The sequence below is a fragment of the Podarcis pityusensis genome (genome assembly GCF_964106645.2).
Source record: "Podarcis pityusensis genome assembly, chromosome: 2".
Lineage (NCBI taxonomy): Eukaryota > Metazoa > Chordata > Lepidosauria > Squamata > Lacertidae > Podarcis > Podarcis pityusensis.
In genome coordinates this window covers 43,271,854-43,291,945 of record NC_138029.1, presented here as the reverse complement: position 1 = coordinate 43,291,945, position 20,092 = coordinate 43,271,854, and the positions used below count along the sequence as shown (strand labels likewise).

Here is a 20,092-nt window from a genome sequence, read left to right as displayed (position 1 = left end):
TCACACTGCTTGGAGATTTTGGTGGTGAGCAACGGTATATTAAATAAATAATGTTTAATTCTCTCACTCTATTACTACTACTACTTTTATTTTAATAACTTGCATTCCAGTCCATCAAAGATCAACCCAAGATGGCTCATAAAATTTAACAACAACTAAAACATTAAAACCACAGAATATAACATTTGGTGTCTTTGAGTTTGCATCCTGGTGTCTCTTGTTCCAACAGGGCCAGAACTTTGTAATAAGGTTTGTCACAGAGTTCCATGTTACTTAGAGCGGAAGCAGAATTGTCTGTACAAGGTCAGGGAGGCTATTTTGTCTTAATTGCTTGGAAACTTGTAAGTGGTATATAAATTGATGACTGGTGATAATTCATGTCCCATAGCCTTTTTCTTCCTTTCCTCTTCTTTGCCCCTTAGTGACTCAGCTTGCTTCGAAACTGATCTGCTTTGTGCTATGACTAGCCCAAGATGGCTCACCATTATTGTATTTCATTTATTAATAATCACATTCTAAACCACTGCCTCAAGGCGATTTACATATAAGGTAATGAAAAACAAGTTAAAAGCAGCTAAGGCTGCTCGCCCTCCCCTCCCAGCAATACACACTAAGCAGGGTTAAGGAACTGAGGGGGCTGGTAGAAGAGTCATGATGTGTAGACCTTTTATGGCTTGTGGTCTCTGAGCTAAAGGAAGCGTCTGAGAATTTTGCAAGACATAAACATTTAGGTCCACTTGTTGTACAAGTCAGTGACGCCTGCCTTTGGGGAAGTAGCCACATCTCACTTTTGAGGGAACAGCAAACAGTGCTAAGTGCCCAAACAGTTCTGGAGCGCTGGAGCTGTACTACACCACGAGAAAAGAACAAATGGCACGTCGGAGGCCAGGTAGGAACTGGACAGCAAAAAAAGAACCTTGAAGGGTTTGTGTGTGTGCACGTAGGCCTGTCTTCTCTACCTTGACCAGCGTTTGCTTTGATGGATTGGTCTACTTACTCTACTGAAAGAAGTGACGTTTGAAAAGGGAGACCAATACCAATTTAGAGGGTAATTATTAGGCTAACTATGTGGGCAGAACAGAGGCTTCATCAGGTTCAGCAAAAGCACAGTGTGAATGGGATGGAGCAGTGTGTGCTTGCTCTGCGAAATCAAGTAAAGAAGCAGCCTGACTCTATCCGTGAGGATACTGGTCTCACCAGCATTCCTGGTTGACCTGCTCCCAACATTATGTGTTTCTGGTAGAGAAGCAGTGACTCATCCTGGCTTATTGATTTAATATTTGCCCCCAGTGTTTCTTGACTTCTAGCCCACTGTCTTTACTAAACAAAGAGCCCTTGTGATATAGCGGTTAAAGTGTTGAACTAGGACCTGGAAGACTAGGGTTCAAATCCCAAATCAGCCAGAAAGTTTACTGAGTGCCTTTGGGCCAGTCACCATTTCTTAGCCTGATAGGATGTTTGTGAGAATAAAATGGGGGTGGGGAGAAGTGTGTCTGCCTCCTTAAGCTCCTTGGAGGGAAGGTAGGATATAAATGTGATGATGATACAAAGGACCACACTGCTTTTGAACACACCTCTGCAACCTGGCATGCATACTCTTCCATGACCCACCCACCCACTCCTGGCTGCCTCTTTGAGATTATGATTTGGGCATTCTCTCTTGAGTTTCATTCTACTCTCTTTATCTCTGACTCTGGATGGAAAGGGAGGCTTTGGGTTAAACCTCTTCCGGATAATGTCTGTATGTCTGTCTCTCCCCGCCTCCCCCCCACCCACCGCAATCTACCAAGTGTGACTGTGAAATAACACAGGATATCTAGAAACTGCCCTGTACATTGCATGTAGAGTGGGATATGAATGTTATACATAAAAAATAAAGTTTACCTCCACATAATATGAAATGGGTATCTGCAGTTAGTTTATTTAGATGTTTCTTTATCTTTCACTGTATGGTCTCAGGGTGGTGTACAGTGTATTAAAACTCACAATACATATTTCTAAAACATATTTAGTCTAAAGCAATAACCAGTATCAAAGGTTACCTATATCTCTACCTGGATTTTATTTATATTATGGGTTGTATCCAGCTTCTCATTCCACATGAGGACTTCAGTTTCACTCTCTTCGCCTTGCTTGGCCCCCAGTTCTCACACTCAGCCTTGGAAAACAAATTTGGGGCAGTGCAGGAGGCACGTGAGAAGAGGAGAAGGAGGAGAAGTGCCATTCTACTTACGGAAGTTGTTCTGCATGCACAGTGATTTAGCTGGCTGCAACTGTAGCATTCTTTGATAAGGCATGCCAGACAGGAAGAGATATAATAAGGAAGCGCTAGCACTGCTGTGAGAGCAGCTTAAAAATGGAATTTATATATATTTAAGGTAGATGTGTGCTTGTATCAAACCTGTCCATTTTACCCAGCCTTCCAAAACAAAAACCATAGTAACACATAAGGCAGTGGCCAACTAGATTACATGATTAGTTTGTTACCCTAGAATCAATGGGATGTATGGAGCACCATCTCCCCAGTTTGTTCCCTGCCCTCCCTTGCAACATATGCTTAATGAGATCATGGTGATATGGGCAGGAAAGCCATGTGAAGTATACTGCGTCTGGCTGGGACTCAACTTTGCAAAGGTTCTACTCATAGAAGGCAAGAGATAGAAAGCAGTTCCTATAAAGAGGCAACAGAATGGCCAAATAATAAAAAGAAATTTTGGCTCAGCTTACAACCAGAGGCATACATTTCCTGTTCACCTTTTCTTTCTCCTTTCTATAAGCTATGCATACTTGCCAGATGTATTTTCAGGGAGCTTAGGAATTTTATAGGCAGACTCTGTAGTTTTTAACTGATGTGTTTTTTTCCTGCTCATATACTAGTATTACAATATGTATTTTATTTGTTTTACTATCAGGTGTTTTTTGTCACTATCCCCCGCCCTGAGATCATGTGAAGAAGGGTTTCCTCTTGTGGATTCTAACCTCACATACATAGGATCACAGGTTTGGAAGGGATCCATGAGTATCGTTCAGACTGACTCCCCTCAAACCTATAACAATATAAAATAATGCCCTATTTGCTTTGATGGTTATAACTACAGTGGTACCTCGGGTTACAGACGCTTCAGGTTACAGATGCTTCAGGTTACAGACTCCGCTAACCCAGAAATAGTACCTTGGGTTAAGAACTTTGCTTCAGGATGAGAACAGAAATTGTGCGGCGGTGGTGCGGCAGCAGCAGGAGGCCCCATTAGCTAAAGTGGTGCTTCAGGTTAAGAACAGTTTCAGGTTAAGAATGGACCTCCAGAATGAATTAAGTTCTTAACCCGAGGTACCACTGTACAAGAAGCCTGTGTTTAGTGTTTTGGCTGGTGAACTCAAAGGCACACTAGCTAATTGTCAGTCTGCAGAAAGAACCTTGCTCTATCGTGTATTTCTCTCCTCCAATGCACCCTTTTTCTGTCACACATCTTTTCCCTTGTCCATCCCTTTCCATAGCATTTTCTGTCTCACTCCTGCACACATGCTGTGAGTGGGGCAGTGGGTGGCTTACAGCTTGCAATGGATGAATCTGTCAATTTCTGTTTCTCAGTTTCTAATTTCTTAAATCTTAAATTCACTTCTCCGCTCTTCTGCATCAGTTTAAGGTTTGTTTGTTTTTTAACAAAAAAATTACATCATGAACATTCATTTGTATCATAATTCGTTTTGGAGAAAGATCGTAAATTTGATGCTTCTTAAAAGTGGGAGAAGTTACGGTTACATTCATTTGCATTCTAGTGTGAATTTCTCCTCATGGACACATTCATGCATGCAATTTTGCCAAATATACACATGCAAACAGCACTCCTTGAGAACATAACACAGGAAGAGCCCTTGACCAAAGGCCCATCTAATCAAGCATCATCTTCCCCACTGTGGCCAACCAAATAATAATAATAATATATGCCTTCCATCCAGAGGCATAGTTGGGGGGGGGGGCTAGCCAGATTGTTTTGCCCCAGGTGAAGCTTCCAGAGGGGTGCCATTAAGGCTCCTAGCCTGTGTGTGTGTGTGTGTATGCATATGTGTGTTTGGTGCGTGTGCCAAACTGGGTCTTTGACCCTGGTGAAATAAAGCCTGGGTTCGCCCCTGTGCCCATCTGCCTGGATTGCCCAGCCACTCTAGGCAACTCCCAACAGAAAACATTAAAACCACAATACAACATCACACACTTAAACCTTTGGCCCCCAGCCGTGGTGGAGCTTCAAGCTCGGGGGGGGCGAGAGCAGGCAGGGGCGCGGCTGGCGTGCATCCCAGGGGGCGTGGCGCACCGCCTGCAGGGGCATGGCACCCAGCGCTGGATGAGGGGGCAGCCGCGATGGCACCCCAGCCGGATCGTACCACCAGGATCTTGCGCTCCCCCCCCCTGTTCCTTCACCAGTGGCCCCCAGACTAAGGAAGGTTCCCCAACCCCGATATAGAGGGTGCCCTCCTGAACACCCTCATACTTCTGTGAAGCCCAGAAGCAGAACATGAATGCAGAAGCAACCTCCCACTGTGCTCCTGAGCAGCTGGTATTCAGAGGCATGCTGCCTGTGGTACTGGAGTTAATATACAGCCACCATAACTAGTAACCATTAATAACCTTATCTTTCATTAATTTCTCTAATCCTCCTTTAAAGCAAACCAAGCCCTTCATATATCTTATGGTATTGAATTCAAGGGGAATAATTCAATGTTGCACAAAGCCAATAGTTTCAACATTTGGGCTTTCCAGGAGGAATGATCTTCATTCTTCTCCTCGCATGCACTGTTCAGGGGGGGGGGGGTGTTTCTCCTGGCACCCCTCAGTGACCCAATTTTGAGGCATGTGGATGGGAGCAGGGCGGGGAAAGCACCATTTAACAAGTAGAAGTTCTTGCATTGCTTCCACGGATGGGACTCTTTGTTGAATCCTGTTCCATGGTTTTAACTACCTTATTTTTTGCTGTATAAGACTCACTTTTTCCCTCCTAAAAAGTAAGGGGAAATGTGTGTGCGTCTTATGGAGCGAATGCAGGCTGTGCAGCTATCCCAGAAGCCAGAACAGCAAGACGGATCGCTGCTTTCGCTGCGCAGCGATCCCTCTTGCTGTTCTGCCTTCTGGGATTCAGAATATTTTTTTTCTTGTTTTCCTCCTCCAAAAACTAGGTGCATCTTATGGTCTGGTGAGTCTTATAGAGCGAAAAATACAGCATATGCTGTGTGAAGAAGTACTTCCTTTTATATCTTCCAATGTTTAGCTTCATTGGATAGCCCCAGGCTCTAGCATTAAAAAATACTAAGATACTCTCTTCACTTTCTTCACACCATGAAGCACATGTCTTTATACACGTCTATCACTTTCCACATCTTCTAAACTGAAAAACCCAAAATGATGTAACTTTTCTTCATAGGGAAGTTCTTCCACCCTCTCCATTGGTTGGGCTTTTCTGAAACCTTTTCAGTCCCCAATATCCTTTTTGATGTGTTGTGACCAGAACTGTAGTGTATATCGTATTCCTAGTGCAGTCACATCATAGATTTGTATAAGGGCTTTATGATGTTGACAGTTAATCCGTTTCCTAATGAGCCCAACACAGAATTTACTATTTTCATAACTGCTGCATGTTGGGGTTCAACATTTTCATTTAACCATCCACCAAGGCCTTGAAATTCCTGGTCAGTCACCCCCACTTCAGACTAGATTAGTATATAAGTGAAGTTATAATTTTTTGCTCCAATGTGCAAAAGTTAGTTGTTTTTGCTTTAAGAAATAAAAACAAGATAATTACTAATTCCCATTGAAGTGTTCTGTGTCAACTTTGCACACCTGTATCAGTGAGCAACCTAGCACAGAGATGTGGATTTAACGTTGTTGGTTAGCCATGTAGTAAACAGTTGCATTATATGAGAATATGAGGGCTGGGGAAAGAAGCGGAATAATTTTTTTTAACTTATTACCTACTCTACCCCAGCTCATAGAACATTCTCCAAAGGATCAAACAAGTGGGACAGTGACTGTTCTCATAGTAATCATTCTCATACCTATTAGAATACCTCAAGCAAAGCAATCCAATGGTGGCCACACGTGGAGGAAGCAATGCATCTCTCACTGGAACTATGCTACATTTCTGTGGTGATGCATACAATCATAGGATGTGGTGGTTTTTTGGAGGGGGGTTAACCTGTGTTTGTGTTGAAACATCACTGAAAAGTTGAGTGGTCCCATTGGCTCTTACAAAATTTGCTCCATACAGCTGGGGCTACAAAGCTATCTGAATGGGGCCTTTTACCAGATTTGGATCTGGCCTCTGTGATACTGATCTCATAGACACTAAGGGCATCCATTTCCCATGTGCTTCATTTATTTTAGGCATTTGTACCCTGCTCTTGAGAAGCTTTCTAGAGAGGCTTACATAAAATCAAAACAAAACACTCCCTGCTTGTAGGCTTGCGGTCTTAAAAACACAGACACACAAGGGAAAAGCAACAAGGAGAGAAGAGAAAAAGCAAAACTCAGGCACCAATTTCTAGGCAGTTGTTCTTATATTGACTATTATTTTGTTCCATGTGGCTTTGTACATGGCCTTACCCATATGGAGAAGAAATACTTGTTAGGTGGTACACAGCCACTTCTGCAGTTGTGGCAGTAGTTTTTCCAGCCACTCACAGCTACAACTCTCACTATCCTGGTTTGCTACCTGGACCTAAGCCATAGTTTGGCTTAGCATGATGTCTAAACTTGGATTCCTGGGTTCCCTCACTTCAGTCAAGCTACAGGCTGTAGTCAAGGTTTGTTCTCTGCTTATCACTCATAGGTTTGTCTCAGTGGCAGATTTAGGTTTGAGGAGGCCCTAAGTTACTGAAGGTAATGGGGCCTTTATATGTCCAGCTGTCCTTTGTCAACCACAAATTGTCACTGTTTTTTGTGTTGAATATATGCTATATGGTAATTTATGGACCTAATAGGTCCATACACAACACAAACACTGTTGCTGTATGTAGGTTTTATTTTATTTGTTTCTTTCATCTTATATTTTGGAAACGTACATCCAGTTTTTTTCCTTTAAATTTTTTTGGGGCCCCCAAGAGAGTGGAGCCCTAAGCTATAGCTTGTTTAGCTTATACATAAATCTGGCACTGGTTTATCTGGGGGAGACAAGCAACATGCCCAAGTTTGCATGTAACACCAAACCAAACCATGGGTAAGCTCTGGGTAATGGAGCAGCTGCTGGACTGGAGGAGGAGTGAAATAGCTGCAGTTTTGCTGTGAATACCAGCATGCTGTCTTGATCACGTACAGCCATAAGAACTGGGTCACTGTGTACTTTCTAAGCCACATTACATATTTTTCTACATGGCCATTTTGCATAAACCAGTGGTGTCCAAACGTTTTTCAAAGAGGGCCAGATTTGATGAAGTGAAGGGCCGTGGCTGCCAACCAAAGGGCCAACCAAAGTTGTTGACCTTTTTTTAGGATTGAAGTTGTTGAGCTTCTTTTAGGGTTGGAGTTGTTGAGTTTCTTTTAGGACTGGAGGTTTTTTTAGGATTTTACCCCAGGAAATAAACTGCCACAGGGACCGGATTAGGCCCCCAAAACAGACTTTGGACATGCCTGGCATAAACAGAATACAGTAAATGATGATTTTCAAAGGGTGTGTGGATTTTAATACCACCCCTTAGCTACTGTTTCTTTCTCTAGATTCCATAGAAAGTTTGACCCCATCTGAAAGGGATTATGAGAATGTTGTACCTCCCCATTTGCTGAGATGGCAACAACCAACCCCACAGCAAACACAGAAAGCAGATACAGGTAAGTGATTCTTAACAGCACAATAATGTCCATGGCCTCAATCTGGTTTGGGGATTGGGAAGAAGCCAATGCATGCGCTGTGGAAATGCCTGTGAGGTCTCACCCTATCACCCCATCCAAAGGGCCCACTAGAACCTGTTTAAATAATTGCTCACCTAGATCATTTCCAGGAAAATAAATAAACTATCCTATTGGGGGAGTTAAAGCCATATATTGGGGGAGTTAAAGCCATTCGTATAGTTAAAGCCATGGTTTTCCCAGTACTGATGTATGGAAGTGAGAGCTGGACCATAAAGAAGGCTGATTGCCGAAGAATTGATGCTTTTGAATTATGGTGCTGGAGGAGACTCTTGAGAGTCCCATGGACTGCAAGAAGATCAAACATATCCATTCTTAAGGAAATCAGCCCTGAGTGCTGACTGGAAGGACAGACCGTGAAGCTGAGGCTCCAATACTTTGGCCACCTCATGAGAAGAGAAGACTCCCTGGAAAAGACCCTGATGTTGGGAAAGATGGAGGGCACAAGAAGAAGGGGACGACAGAGGACGAGATGGTTGGACAGTGTTCTCGAAGCTACAAACATGAGTCTGACCAAACTGCGGGAGGCAGTGGAAGACAGGAGTGCCTGGCATGCTCTGGTCCATGGGGTCACAAAGAGTCAGACACGACTAAACGACTAAACAACAAATTAGGGGAGTAGGTTGACGCAGATCATGAGCTGAGTGACCACACCATGTTGACATCTTTCCAAGGCCTTCATTATTTTTAACCAATAGGATGTTTCGTTAAATGACTCACTGATGCTGATAGGTCAGCTTCGTGCAGAAAGGTAGAATGGATGTGTCCTTGAGCGATACACCTCCCTTAAACTAAGGCTGTGTGCACACTGTACCTTTATAGCACATTCAAAACATCATTTTCATATAAGCAGCATTTTTTTTTCTAGACAGAATGGTGCCGGAACGTACCTCCCTCAGATGACCCACCCCAGAAGCCCTCCTTCTCCTGCTTTGATCAAACACCATCTATTACAGATCATATATCAGGATGCCTGGTGCTTATCTGCCTGCTGTACACACTGGGCTCATCTGTCCTTTCAGAAGGATTGAGCCTAGAAGACAAGGAAATTGGTGGTCTGAGGCACCACTTAACAGGCCCATGGAGAGTTTGTCTGAGGCACAGGGCAGGATTCTTGATAGAATAAAACTATAAACAAAAAAGCAGCCAGTCCCTGCCCACCCCACCTTCAGCTGGCTTAGGCCTCCGAGGCCCAGGGCAAGTATACCCATCTGTGTCCCTCCCTCTGCAGGGGCCTGTCAATATACATTAGGGGGGTTCACCCCAAGTATCACCCTCCACCACCCCACCTTATCTTTGAACTACAGATCCCACCATCTCCCATCCACAGCAGGTGTAGTGGGGGGAGGAAGTGGGCTGCACTTAAGCATGTCATCTCATATACACATGCCTTTTACATATGTACATGTCACATCTGGCCCCTTACTCTGTGATACCAGCTATTTATCTGTGTGTGCTATAATAGTCACTCTTATTGGTTATCTGCAGGTGTGCCCACACCCACCAGATTTACTGATCATACGGACTGCTGTTGTCGGAGAGCTTCTATCGTCACCCTCTACATCTTGGTGTTTGTTTCCCTGTTAATAGCGTCAGCTGCCTTTGTGCTGGCCTTTCTGAAATGTAAGTTCAACAGAGGACCCGGAAGGGCACATCATCCTATGCCACTGGTCATTTTAGTCCAAACATTCTCAAACTTTATACTGTGAGAGGAACTGTTAATGTGCCACAGGAAACAGACTAAAAAATATAGGATTCCTGCTAGCCTAAAGTACCCACTCCCAGAGGAGGAAGCCCACTGTGTTTCCTCATTATGTACAGTTCTTGCCTTCTTCCATTCAACCCCACCAGAATGGGGCGAGTCATGTTACCACACCTTTCTGCATTGTCTGATCAGTCACTGCTAATGCAGCAGGCCCAGAGCCACTCAGATGGAAATGCAGCAGTCGGGCTTCTTGCGTGGGTAAAGGAAGTTCTCACTCTTAGCATGCTCATGTATGGACCCTTCTTGGATGTGAGAATGAAATGTACCTTCAGCTTCTCTCCAGAAAAAAGTGCACTTATCAGAAGTTCATGAGGCATTGTACTAATTGATGTTAGGGCAAAAGGTGTGTTGTGAGGAGGAGTGGAGAAAATGTGGCACCCTCTTGGTTCGGCACCCAGTGTGGACAAACCGGTTGAGTACCCTTAAATCCGCCTCTGTCTGTGGCCTTCCTGATGCTGTTGGCCTCCAACCTTTGTCAGCCCCAGCCAGCATGGCAAGTGGTTAGGGTGATGGAAGTTGTACTCTACTAGCATCTAGAGGGCCACAGGTTCACCATCTCTGATACACAGAATCAAAGCCTTTTGCTGTGGGCAGCTGATGTGGTCACTTCCTGATGTGATTTTCATGGGACTATTGTGTATGTGAGAGGTTGTCAAGCACCAGTTGATTAAATATTCAAATACAGATTTGGCTCTTTTAGAGGATAGCTAGCTGCCTTGGGTTTCTGAGGATAGTTCAGCTATGTTGCTGTAGCACCGGCATGTACACTGGAAGAACAGTAGCCAAGTTGTTAGAGGGAAAATGGTGTTAGGAGCTCTACAGCCCAAAGGAATAGAGGAAAGACAGGGCTGAATTATAGGTTAAATCCACAGCCTGTTGTGATGATCCATGGGCAATGGATCAAAACCTTATGTACTCTCTGCTGGGCTGGGTAGAATACATTTGTAATATATAAATGTGCAAATATCCACAGCATTAAGCACTGAACAGTATAGAATGGGGAGCCCAGTTTTGGATGGATGTGTATGACTAGCAAGCTATGCTAAGATCTGGAGCTTTCATGATTAGTACATAGAATCGTTTCAGTACCATGGTTTCTTATCCCAGGGCTCTGTGTGTTTCAGTTATTCCTCAGTGTCCAGGGGACTTTCAGAAGTATCAAACAAAGTGCCTTTACATCTCCACTCATAAACATACCTGGGCAGAGGCACGGAGGGACTGCAGTAGGCGAAGTGCGCCCCTGGCAACGGCTGAAGCGGTGAGCATTGGTGAATTTCCTGGAACTAACCTTGCATAGAGAATTAATTAGATTTCAGTGATGCAGGACACACACACACACACACACACACACACACACACACACTGTTCTTCCCATTCTTGATCCTCATAGTTTTCTGTGATGGTCCATCTGCTACTCAGTTTCTTTACTTAACTCTATTCCTAGGTACAGTAGTGGCATACAATTGCAGCCTCTTATGTACCATGTGTGACCTTTCCCCTTCCCAGAATTTTACTCAGATTCTCGCTTCACAACTTTCTCCTGCCATTTGTTTCCTGAACACTGCCAAATGTGCTGAAGGCACCTCATTGGCCACTGTGGGATGTTGAACCCAACAAAGAAGAAATATGTCCCAACCCAACCACCCACAACAAATGAGATCTAAATATCAAAATTATACAAAATAGAATAGTATGAACTAGTTATATAAAGCAACTTTATATCACAAATAAGAACAAATTCAAGCTGAGTGCTAATTCACACTTCTGCTTGGAGTATGACTTCCCTTGATCTGGACAGTATAGTTCTGTTGATGTAGCCTAGAATAGCATTAGCTGTTTTTTGTTGTTGTTGCTGCTGCTGCTGCTGCTGCTGCTGCTGCTGGCTCATGTTAAGCTGTTGTCTACTAAGACCTCTGGATACTTTTCATATGTACTACAGTGGTACATCGGGTTACAAATGCTTTGGGTTACAAACACTTCGGGTTACAAACTCTGCTAACCTGGAAGTAGTACCTTGGGTTGAGAACTTTGCCCCAGGATGAGAACAGAAATCACGCACTGGTGGCACAGCAGCAGCGGGAGGCCCCATTAGCGAAAGCGCGCCTCAGGTTAAGAATGGTTTCGGGTTAAGAACGGACCTCCGGAACGAATTAACTTTATAACCCAAGGTACTACTGTACTGGCAAGCCAGGTGTCCCCCATCTTATATTTGTGCAGCTGATTCTTCCTGTCTAAGTGTAGAAATTTACATTTGAGCCTATTGATATTAATTATGTTAGTTTGGGCCCATCTTGAATCCTTTTTTTTTTTTTTTTAATAATTTTTTATTAAGGTTTTGAACACAGAAAACAGAAAAACAACACACACAGAAAAAACAATACAAAATTTAACAATAAAAACACAAAACGTAACAATTAAAAACAAACTCTCTTTTCTATTCCCAATTTTACATTACTTATTTTCTAGACTTCCTCATACCTCCCTCTTTTGTATTCCAATCCACATTATTTGTCCAGCAGTTTCTTTTCCACTTTTTAAACCCAATCTTTAATTTAATAAAATGTTAAAATATATAACTTCTACTTTTTTTAAACCTAATCCTTATTCTTAATGTCATATACATTTAAATTTTTCCCTTTTATTATCAAATTTCCATTTCTTTAAACATCTTTAATCATGATCTTTAGTCTTAATCTGTCCTTAACTTTAACCTGTACAGCTGGAAACCACTTATTTTCAATCCAACATCGCTCTAACATTCCTTAATTTTGCAGTGTTTCTGAAGATAGTCTTTAAATTTCTTCCAATCTTCCTCCATCGACTCTTCTCCCTGGTCACGGATTCTGCCAGTCATTTCCGCCAATTCCATATAGTCCATGAGTTTCATCTGCCATTCCTCCAGCGTGGGAAGTTCTTGTGTCTTCCAATACTTTGCGATAAGTATTCTTGCTGCTGTTGTCGCATACATAAAGAAAGTTCTATCCTTTTTTAACACCATTTGGCCCACTATGCCCAGGAGAAAGGCCTCTGGTTTCTTAGGAAAGGTATACTTAAATACCTTTTTTAATTCATTATATATCTTTTCCCAGAAAGCCTTAATCTTTGGGCACGTCCACCAAAGGTGAAAAAATGTACCTTCAGTTTCTTTACATTTCCAACATTTGTTATCGGGCAAGTGATAGATTTTCGCAAGCTTGACTGGGGTTATGTACCACCTGTATATCATTTTCATAATATTCTCTCTTAAGGCATTGCATGCCGTAAATTTCATACCTGTGGTCCATAACTGTTCCCAGTCAGCAAACATAATGTTATGTCCAACGTCCTGGGCCCATTTAATCATAGCCGATTTTACTGTTTCATCTTGAGTATTCCATTTCAGCAGTAAGTTATACATTCTTGACAAATTCTTAGTTTTGGGTTCTAACAATTCTGTTTCTAGTTTGGATCTTTCCACCTGGAAGCCAATTTTCCTGTCCAATTTAAATGCCTCCATTATCTGATAATAATGAAGCCAGTCTCGCACTTTGTTTTTTAGTTTTTCAAAACTCTGCAATTTCAGTCTATCTCCGTCTTGTTCCAAGATTTCCCAATATTTCGGCCATTTGACCTCCATATTGACCTTTTTCAAGGCTTTCGCTTCCATCGGTGACAGCCACCTTGGGGTTTTGTTTTCTGGGCCCATCTTGAATCCTGATTCTGCCTTCTGTGGCATTGGCTCCCCTTCCCAGTTTGGTGTCACCTGCAAATTGGATGAGCATCCCCTTAATTCCTTCATCTAAGTTGTTTATAAAGACGTTGAAGAACCATGGGCCCGGCACAGAACCCCATGGCAACCCACTTGTCCCTTTTTTTCCAGGATGACGAGGAACCATTAGTGAGCACTCAGTCAGTCAATCTCATTTAGTTTGTTAAATTAGAGGTGCAGTTGCTATAGTCCAGAGCTATCTCAGAGGTCCTAATTTGGAGGGTAACTTGCAGTTCCTTTTTAGTGCTGCTTATACTCTTCTGGAGTGAGGGGGAGGGCAAAGAGCAGACTCTGATCTGACCTTTCCTGTTTTCCGAAGACAGTTCAGAAACTTCAGCAAGTGCAGAATTCAGCAGCTAGGTTGCTCACCAGAGCAAGATGGTTTGAGCATATTACTCCGATCCTGGTCTGACTGCACTGGCTACCAGTTAGTTTCCGGGCCCAATTCAAGGTGCTGGTTTTGACCTATAAAGCCTTAAACGACTCAGGATCACAACACCTCAAGGACCGTCTCTTCCCATATGAAACTACCTGGACCCTGAGATCATCTTCTGAGGCCCTTCTTCATGTGCCTCCACCTTGAGAGGTCAGGAGGGTGGCAACATGAGAACGGGCCTTCTCTACAGTGGCTCCCCATCTGTGGAATGCTCTCCCCAGGGACGTTCGCCTGGCACCTTCATTATATACCTTTAGGTGCCAGGCAAAAATGTTTCTTTTTAACCATGCCTTTGGTTGAGCTGATTGACATCCTATGCGCTTTTAAAATGTGGCTCTCTTATGGGGGGATGTGTTATTGGGTTGTTGTTTTTATTGTGGTTATATATATATATTGTGGTTTTTATGTTTATCTTTTCTGTGAACCACCCTGGAACCTCCGGGTATAGGGTGGTATATAAATTCAATAAAATCATCATCATCATCATCATCATCATCATCATCTCTCCTTAGATCAAGGAAGTTAATCTGAACCTTGGAAATAATTCTCAATACTGGGTTGACAACCCTGAAGGAGAACAGAATAAAGTGACTGGCAGGTAAGTAAGCTTCATTTACTGCTGTTGGCCTCCTCTCCAAATTCCTATCTGCTCACAAGAATTTTATGACCACATGAAGCTGCAAATGTGTGCTGCACTTTTCAAAAGAGAACATTATGAAATCAGCTGACAAGGGTCACATCATGGGCTGTAGGTATCCATTAAGCTCCAGAAGAGAGAGAGAGACAGAACGAAGACCAGTGTGGGCTAGGTAGAGCAATTATATGAATGCCAATGTATACAACCTTTAGTTTGTGTGATGAATTCACCACAAGTTTATTTTCCCCAGAGATCCTGGGAATGCTGCATCATGTACAACACAAGATTCCATCTCAGGGCCCATCCTGCTTCTTGTCCTGTGCCTAGAAAACATGGCTCTGAGTGATTTTCTGCTGGTCCCATGCTTTCTAGGCATAAATCTAGTGGTTTTGCCTTTGCCCCGCCACTTTTCCCCAGAAAACCTGCTCTTTAGCTCTAATTCAGAGCAAGCAGAAGTATGGATGAGCCTTCAGTATATCTCAGTTTTCTTGAGAAACCCTACTAGTGTGGGTTAAGCCCTGGATATGGCAAGTTGTAATTCTGACTAACCAAAGCACTCAGAAAGCTGGTCCGTCATATCAGAATTCTCCAGAGGAGTCCATATATGGAGAAATTATCACATTAAAAATACTGAGAACCAAGCCTTTAGGTGGGCACCAAATGTTATTCAAGAGATGACAAACCTACCAGTGCTTCCCTAAGTAAATTGTCACACTAGGTACTGTAATTGTTTCTACCTCCTGATGTTTCTGTAGGAACTTAGAGCACAGACCTGTAAAGGTTAAGGGGTTCAGTGTCAATCGAAACCCCCAAACTGATAGGCTGTCACCACTCCTGTTAACAGTCCACCCCCAACTCAGACCTGGGAGATGCCAGACTCCTGCAAGATTCCAGGAAATAAGAACTAAAACGCTACTCTCTGCTGTGTGTAGCCTCCAGCAGAACAAAACACTTACATGTTAGCCCAGTGTGACCAAAGAGATCTAAGGCACCGGTTTAGATCAAGGCAAGTTTCCAAACAACCACATAAAAGTATAGCATATATTGAAGATTTCTAAAATAGCAGAATGAGAACCCTGTTAACCAATTAGAATGAGAGATTTTACAGTTGGTAGGAAGTGCTGATCAGTTAGGAAGGGGATTGGCCAACCAAAGGAAGCCAGTTCTCCTTGATATCACATCATTGAGGCTTATCATATCCACCAAGGGAAATTTTATCATTAGCATTTGCCAACAATCCAGTGAGGTGTGACAAGGTGTGTGAATGGAGCCAACCTCCTTCTGATGTTTCATGTCAGATGGAGAGCAGTGGGGGTCCATCTTCTGTGCGTGTGATGCTTTCGACATGAGTTGTTCTCTCCTAGGCAATGGAGTACAGGGTTTCTAGATGTAGATGTAGATTCTCCTAAAGTGATTGAGAGGGGGAGAGACTGGATTTTTTTGTTACCTGTGCAGTGAATCAGCATATTCAACACCCAATAAATCCTTCATCCGGACCTTCCTTTAAGGTCACTTCCGCCCTATTTTCACTGGAATTGACCTCCTTTGTTCACTAATTTTTTATGTGTAAATTTCATTTGTAATGACAGCCCATGTGAGCTCCTCTGCTGTCTTCCCAATTTATTCAGACCTGATAAGGGCTTCTTTTTGTTGTAAAATACAATTGCAGCACCAGTCTGTCTAGTGTGGACTGGCAAAGTACTATGGAGAGTACTTTTGAGTTATTGTACCTTTTTAATTAGTCACATCCTTTTCAGTCACTATGGCCATGACTTTCATGAATTGTCCTTCATAAGTCATTTCCTGTTCCCTGCAAATTACAGGAGTGGAGGAGTTTATTGTCGTTAATTGGTTGTATTTATGTTAGACACTTTGAGTGTTTCATTTTGGAATTGGAGAGCTCAGATGGAAATGCTCCAATAAAATGAATTAGTAATATATATAGTGGAACTTTGCCCAATGAAAACAGCGTTATCTAAAGTGTCATGTTTTAATTCTGCTTCCAACTGATTGCAGAAAGGCAATGAATGCCTCACCAGTGCTAAAGGGTCCTGATCAGTTGAAAGCAATCTACGTGTCCTTGTGTGTTCCTTAACTGACACTTGTAGAATTGGGTCATTCTTTCCCAGTAAAAATGAAGCATGTTATTCTTTCTTTATAGAACTCGGAAGACAGAAAATGAAAATTGTACATTTGTCTCCTGGAAAAACAATACGATTGCTCCTTCACAAACTTCTTGCACCCATCCTTTGCATTACATTTGTGAAAAATATCAAGCATAAGAAACGATATATTTCCATGTTACTTTGTAAGCTTTATATTGTCATTTGTGAAAAATTACGGCATGTAGCTGTAATGTGCTCGTCTATGTATGTGCTCTGTTCATTGTTTCAATGTACGGCGGACTTTGCACTTCTATGGCCGGTTGCACAGGAATATGTCTCACATGGCTGTTATAGTGCTATGGAAGTATATCTCCAGAGCAGAAACAAAACAGCCAATTTTGAGGTGGGCAAACAGCTGAGAATGGTCTTTTTTTAATTTGGTATAACACTAAAGAGCAGGTGTGTCTGCTTGCAGCGACCAGCTCTTGGTCTTCTTGTGTGTGTTTGTGCAGAGACTTTGCATCTTGTCTTCCACCACATCACTGTTGGGGGCAGAAATGGATCATGCTCTGAAAACTGAAAAAAGAAAGAAAAGGAAGTAAACAGGAAATGGGAAGGGCGAGAGAGAGCATTAAATATGGCTTTAAATAGCACAAGCATGTTACGAGAACAAGGGAACAGCAAACTGAAAAACAGTTCCAAAAGTGGATTTCAGCCAGAAAAAAAGGATGTTAGAAATGTGCCTCAGTAATAAGAGGGAAATCAGAGAAAATTGCCTCGCTGCTCATCTGGCAATGTGAACTAATATTGAAAATACGAAAGAAGAAAGAGGAAAAAGAGGAAAAATGTTCAGTGCTGGCTTTGATTCAGCCTTTCTAAAGTTCAGGATATGACTGGATGATTATGCAAACGTGTAAAAATAAGGGAAGGCAAAGAATGAAAATGAAAATACAGAAGAAGAAGCTCAAATTATACTTACCTGATTTCAAGGAATTGAGCTGAGCCTAAAGTAATACACTGTTGTGTATGGAACTTGCTTGAGAAATGCTGAGTTAAAGATAGACAAATCTCACAGTTTTGGTTTCTCCTCATTTCAATTTTTTCCAATCTTAATTCACCCTTATTTCTGCATCAGTTTGTAAATATTTTTAAAGTTCATGAAAAATTATTTGCATTTTCCTGTGCTTTTCTCCTGATGTGTTTTGGATGCAGTTGTGCCCAGCGTATGCATTTTTGCCAGCATATTCCCTAATATGCTATTATCACTAACACATATTTTTAATGTCTGCATTCTTTTACATACTGTTGTTATTGTTGTTATTGTTCTTTTACATACTGTTGTTATTGTTGTTAAATTTTGCATCACAAAAGTGCAAATTTCAAAGGATAGCTGTGTCTTGTGCTTGTGTACTGGGTCTAGAAGTCTGGATTGGGTAGATTTACTTCAGTATGCAAAGTTTGATCTTCGCCCTTCAAACTAGGTCAAATTACAAATGCAAACACTTCTTGACTGGCATAAACTGAGAAGTATTTCAAATGAATAAGATAGTAGCAATAACGATTGGATTCTGAGTACACTGGTACCTTGGTTCTTGAACCCAATCTGTTCTGGAAGTCCATTCGCAAACCAAGGCATGGCTTCTGATTGGCTGATTGGCCCTGGAAACAATGCTGACAGCCGAAATGGACGTTCGGCTTCCAAAAAACGTTCGCAAACTGCAACACTTACTTCCAGGTTTGCGGCGTTTGGGAGGCGATATGTTTGGGATCCAAGCCGTTTGAGAACCAAGGTACCACTGTATTTCACAATTCACTGAATATCATCTTTGCAGATGTTATTTGGAATCAAATTTTGTAGATCTGTGGGTAAACCACACATAAACACACAGCAGTCCCTGTGAGTGAGCACATTTATGTGTCCCGAAAGAGAGAGGGTCAGACAGCTGAGACTTTGTAGATGGAGTTCAGCTGTGGTGATGGAAGCTGCCAAAGTTTCTCTGGGGATCTGCCTGCTGATGGAGTGTCTATTTGCTTCCAAAAGGCTCTGCTTATATATCACTTCTAGCTGTAGGCAGGTGTTGCATACCAACAAAACTGTAGCCGAAACAAGGCCACTGGGGAACAAGCTGGAGGTATCAGCATACTCATGGAAACCCTAAGTTTTCAAAGTAGGGGGAAAAACCTAAGAAAGTGGAACACCACCACCTTTCATAAAAAAACCACACCAATGAAGACTGGGCATGCCCATTGGCCATATGAAGAAGGGAATGGAGTATGATGGGAAGGGGCATAGATCTGTGGGTCACCGAACAGGAGCATTTTGCACAGCAGAACTTTTTCTCAAATGTTCAAGGAATGGTAAGTCTTCAATGCTACCTCATCCAGAGGGAATTAAACCCTGTAGGACTGTCCTTGATGTCTTGCCACTTAGGGAAGTGGTGCCATGCACTCATGACAATTTTTTTGAGGTACTTGGAAAAAACCGTTCAGTGTGGGTGGTAAATGTTTCTAAGGAAATCAGTTCATATTGCATAATTGCCTACCAAGTTTTAAGGAAGTGAGAAGAAAGGTGGTTAAAACTTACAACAGATACCCTAGTTGGATCCATTGTCCTTCTTTGTTCTCCTTCAGTAGAGTTTCTCCTGTTCTTCCAGCTAGCTAACCATCCCAAATCTGTTTGCCAAAGCCCACGACCTCCCCTCTGCTTGTCTCAGGTGGCATTGCTCTGGACTGCTTAGCTCCCTGAAGAATGGATTATTATCAGTAGTTTCATGAACAGGAACACCACCAGTTGAATTGCTGCCTTAACAAAATGTCCCTTGCCTTCACTTGTTCTAAAATAATAGGACTAAAGCTAGGGGCTGAGTTCAGCAAAGGTGCTTTCTATTTCCAGCCCGTTTTAGTCACTCACACCCTACGCTCAAGCACCATTTGGCATACTGGAGTCCTTGACCTAATTTCCCTGTCATCAGAAGGGATAGGCATTGTTCCTGAATCTCATCCACCTTTTGTTGCCTTGGAAACCATGACAGCTAGCAGTCATATTTGCTAATGGAAGGTCATCTGCCTTCTGAGTTGGACTGGTAGACAGTTTTACTAAAGGCATACTGTGAAAGTCCGCCATTTCAAGGTTCTGTATCGGGTAGAAGAAGAGACTTCAGGAGAAGGGCCAAGATTAACACCAACGTTTAGTCTAATCCTAGCCTATATTCAATATTAAATTGGGGTGGGGAGACCCCATTGACCATGAAACATTAGCTGAAGATTCAACTATTCATGCCTACTTCTAATAGACCCATGGCCTTTAAAAAGATGTGATTGAGTCTGGCTCTGGAGCAGTTCTAAGCTTAAATGTTCCTTAATACCAATTTCATTCTATATCTTTTAAGTTTATGAGGCTGCTGTGAGACAGCCTCTATTTAAAGGGCCTATGAAGGGAGAGCAGAAGAGCAGAAGGGGCCATGACTTTGTCCATCAATGGTTATTACCAGTGCTTTTTTTTCAAGAAAA

General features: G+C 42.4%; 1 protein-coding gene across 1 annotated transcript; it reads left to right on the top strand.

Annotated features, from left to right (window-relative positions):
• The first annotated feature begins 731 nt into the window (after positions 1 to 731).
• Positions 732 to 17,750, top strand: LOC308471914 (killer cell lectin-like receptor subfamily B member 1). The gene is made up of 6 exons (XM_080996223.1): positions 732 to 889; positions 7,703 to 7,813; positions 9,380 to 9,514; positions 10,781 to 10,914; positions 14,353 to 14,438; positions 16,639 to 17,750. The coding sequence occupies exons 1-6, from the start codon at positions 871 to 873 to the stop codon at positions 16,757 to 16,759; spliced, it is 606 nt and encodes a 201-aa protein (XP_080852349.1). The 5' UTR covers positions 732 to 870; the 3' UTR covers positions 16,760 to 17,750.
• The last annotated feature ends 2,342 nt before the right edge of the window (positions 17,751 to 20,092 follow it).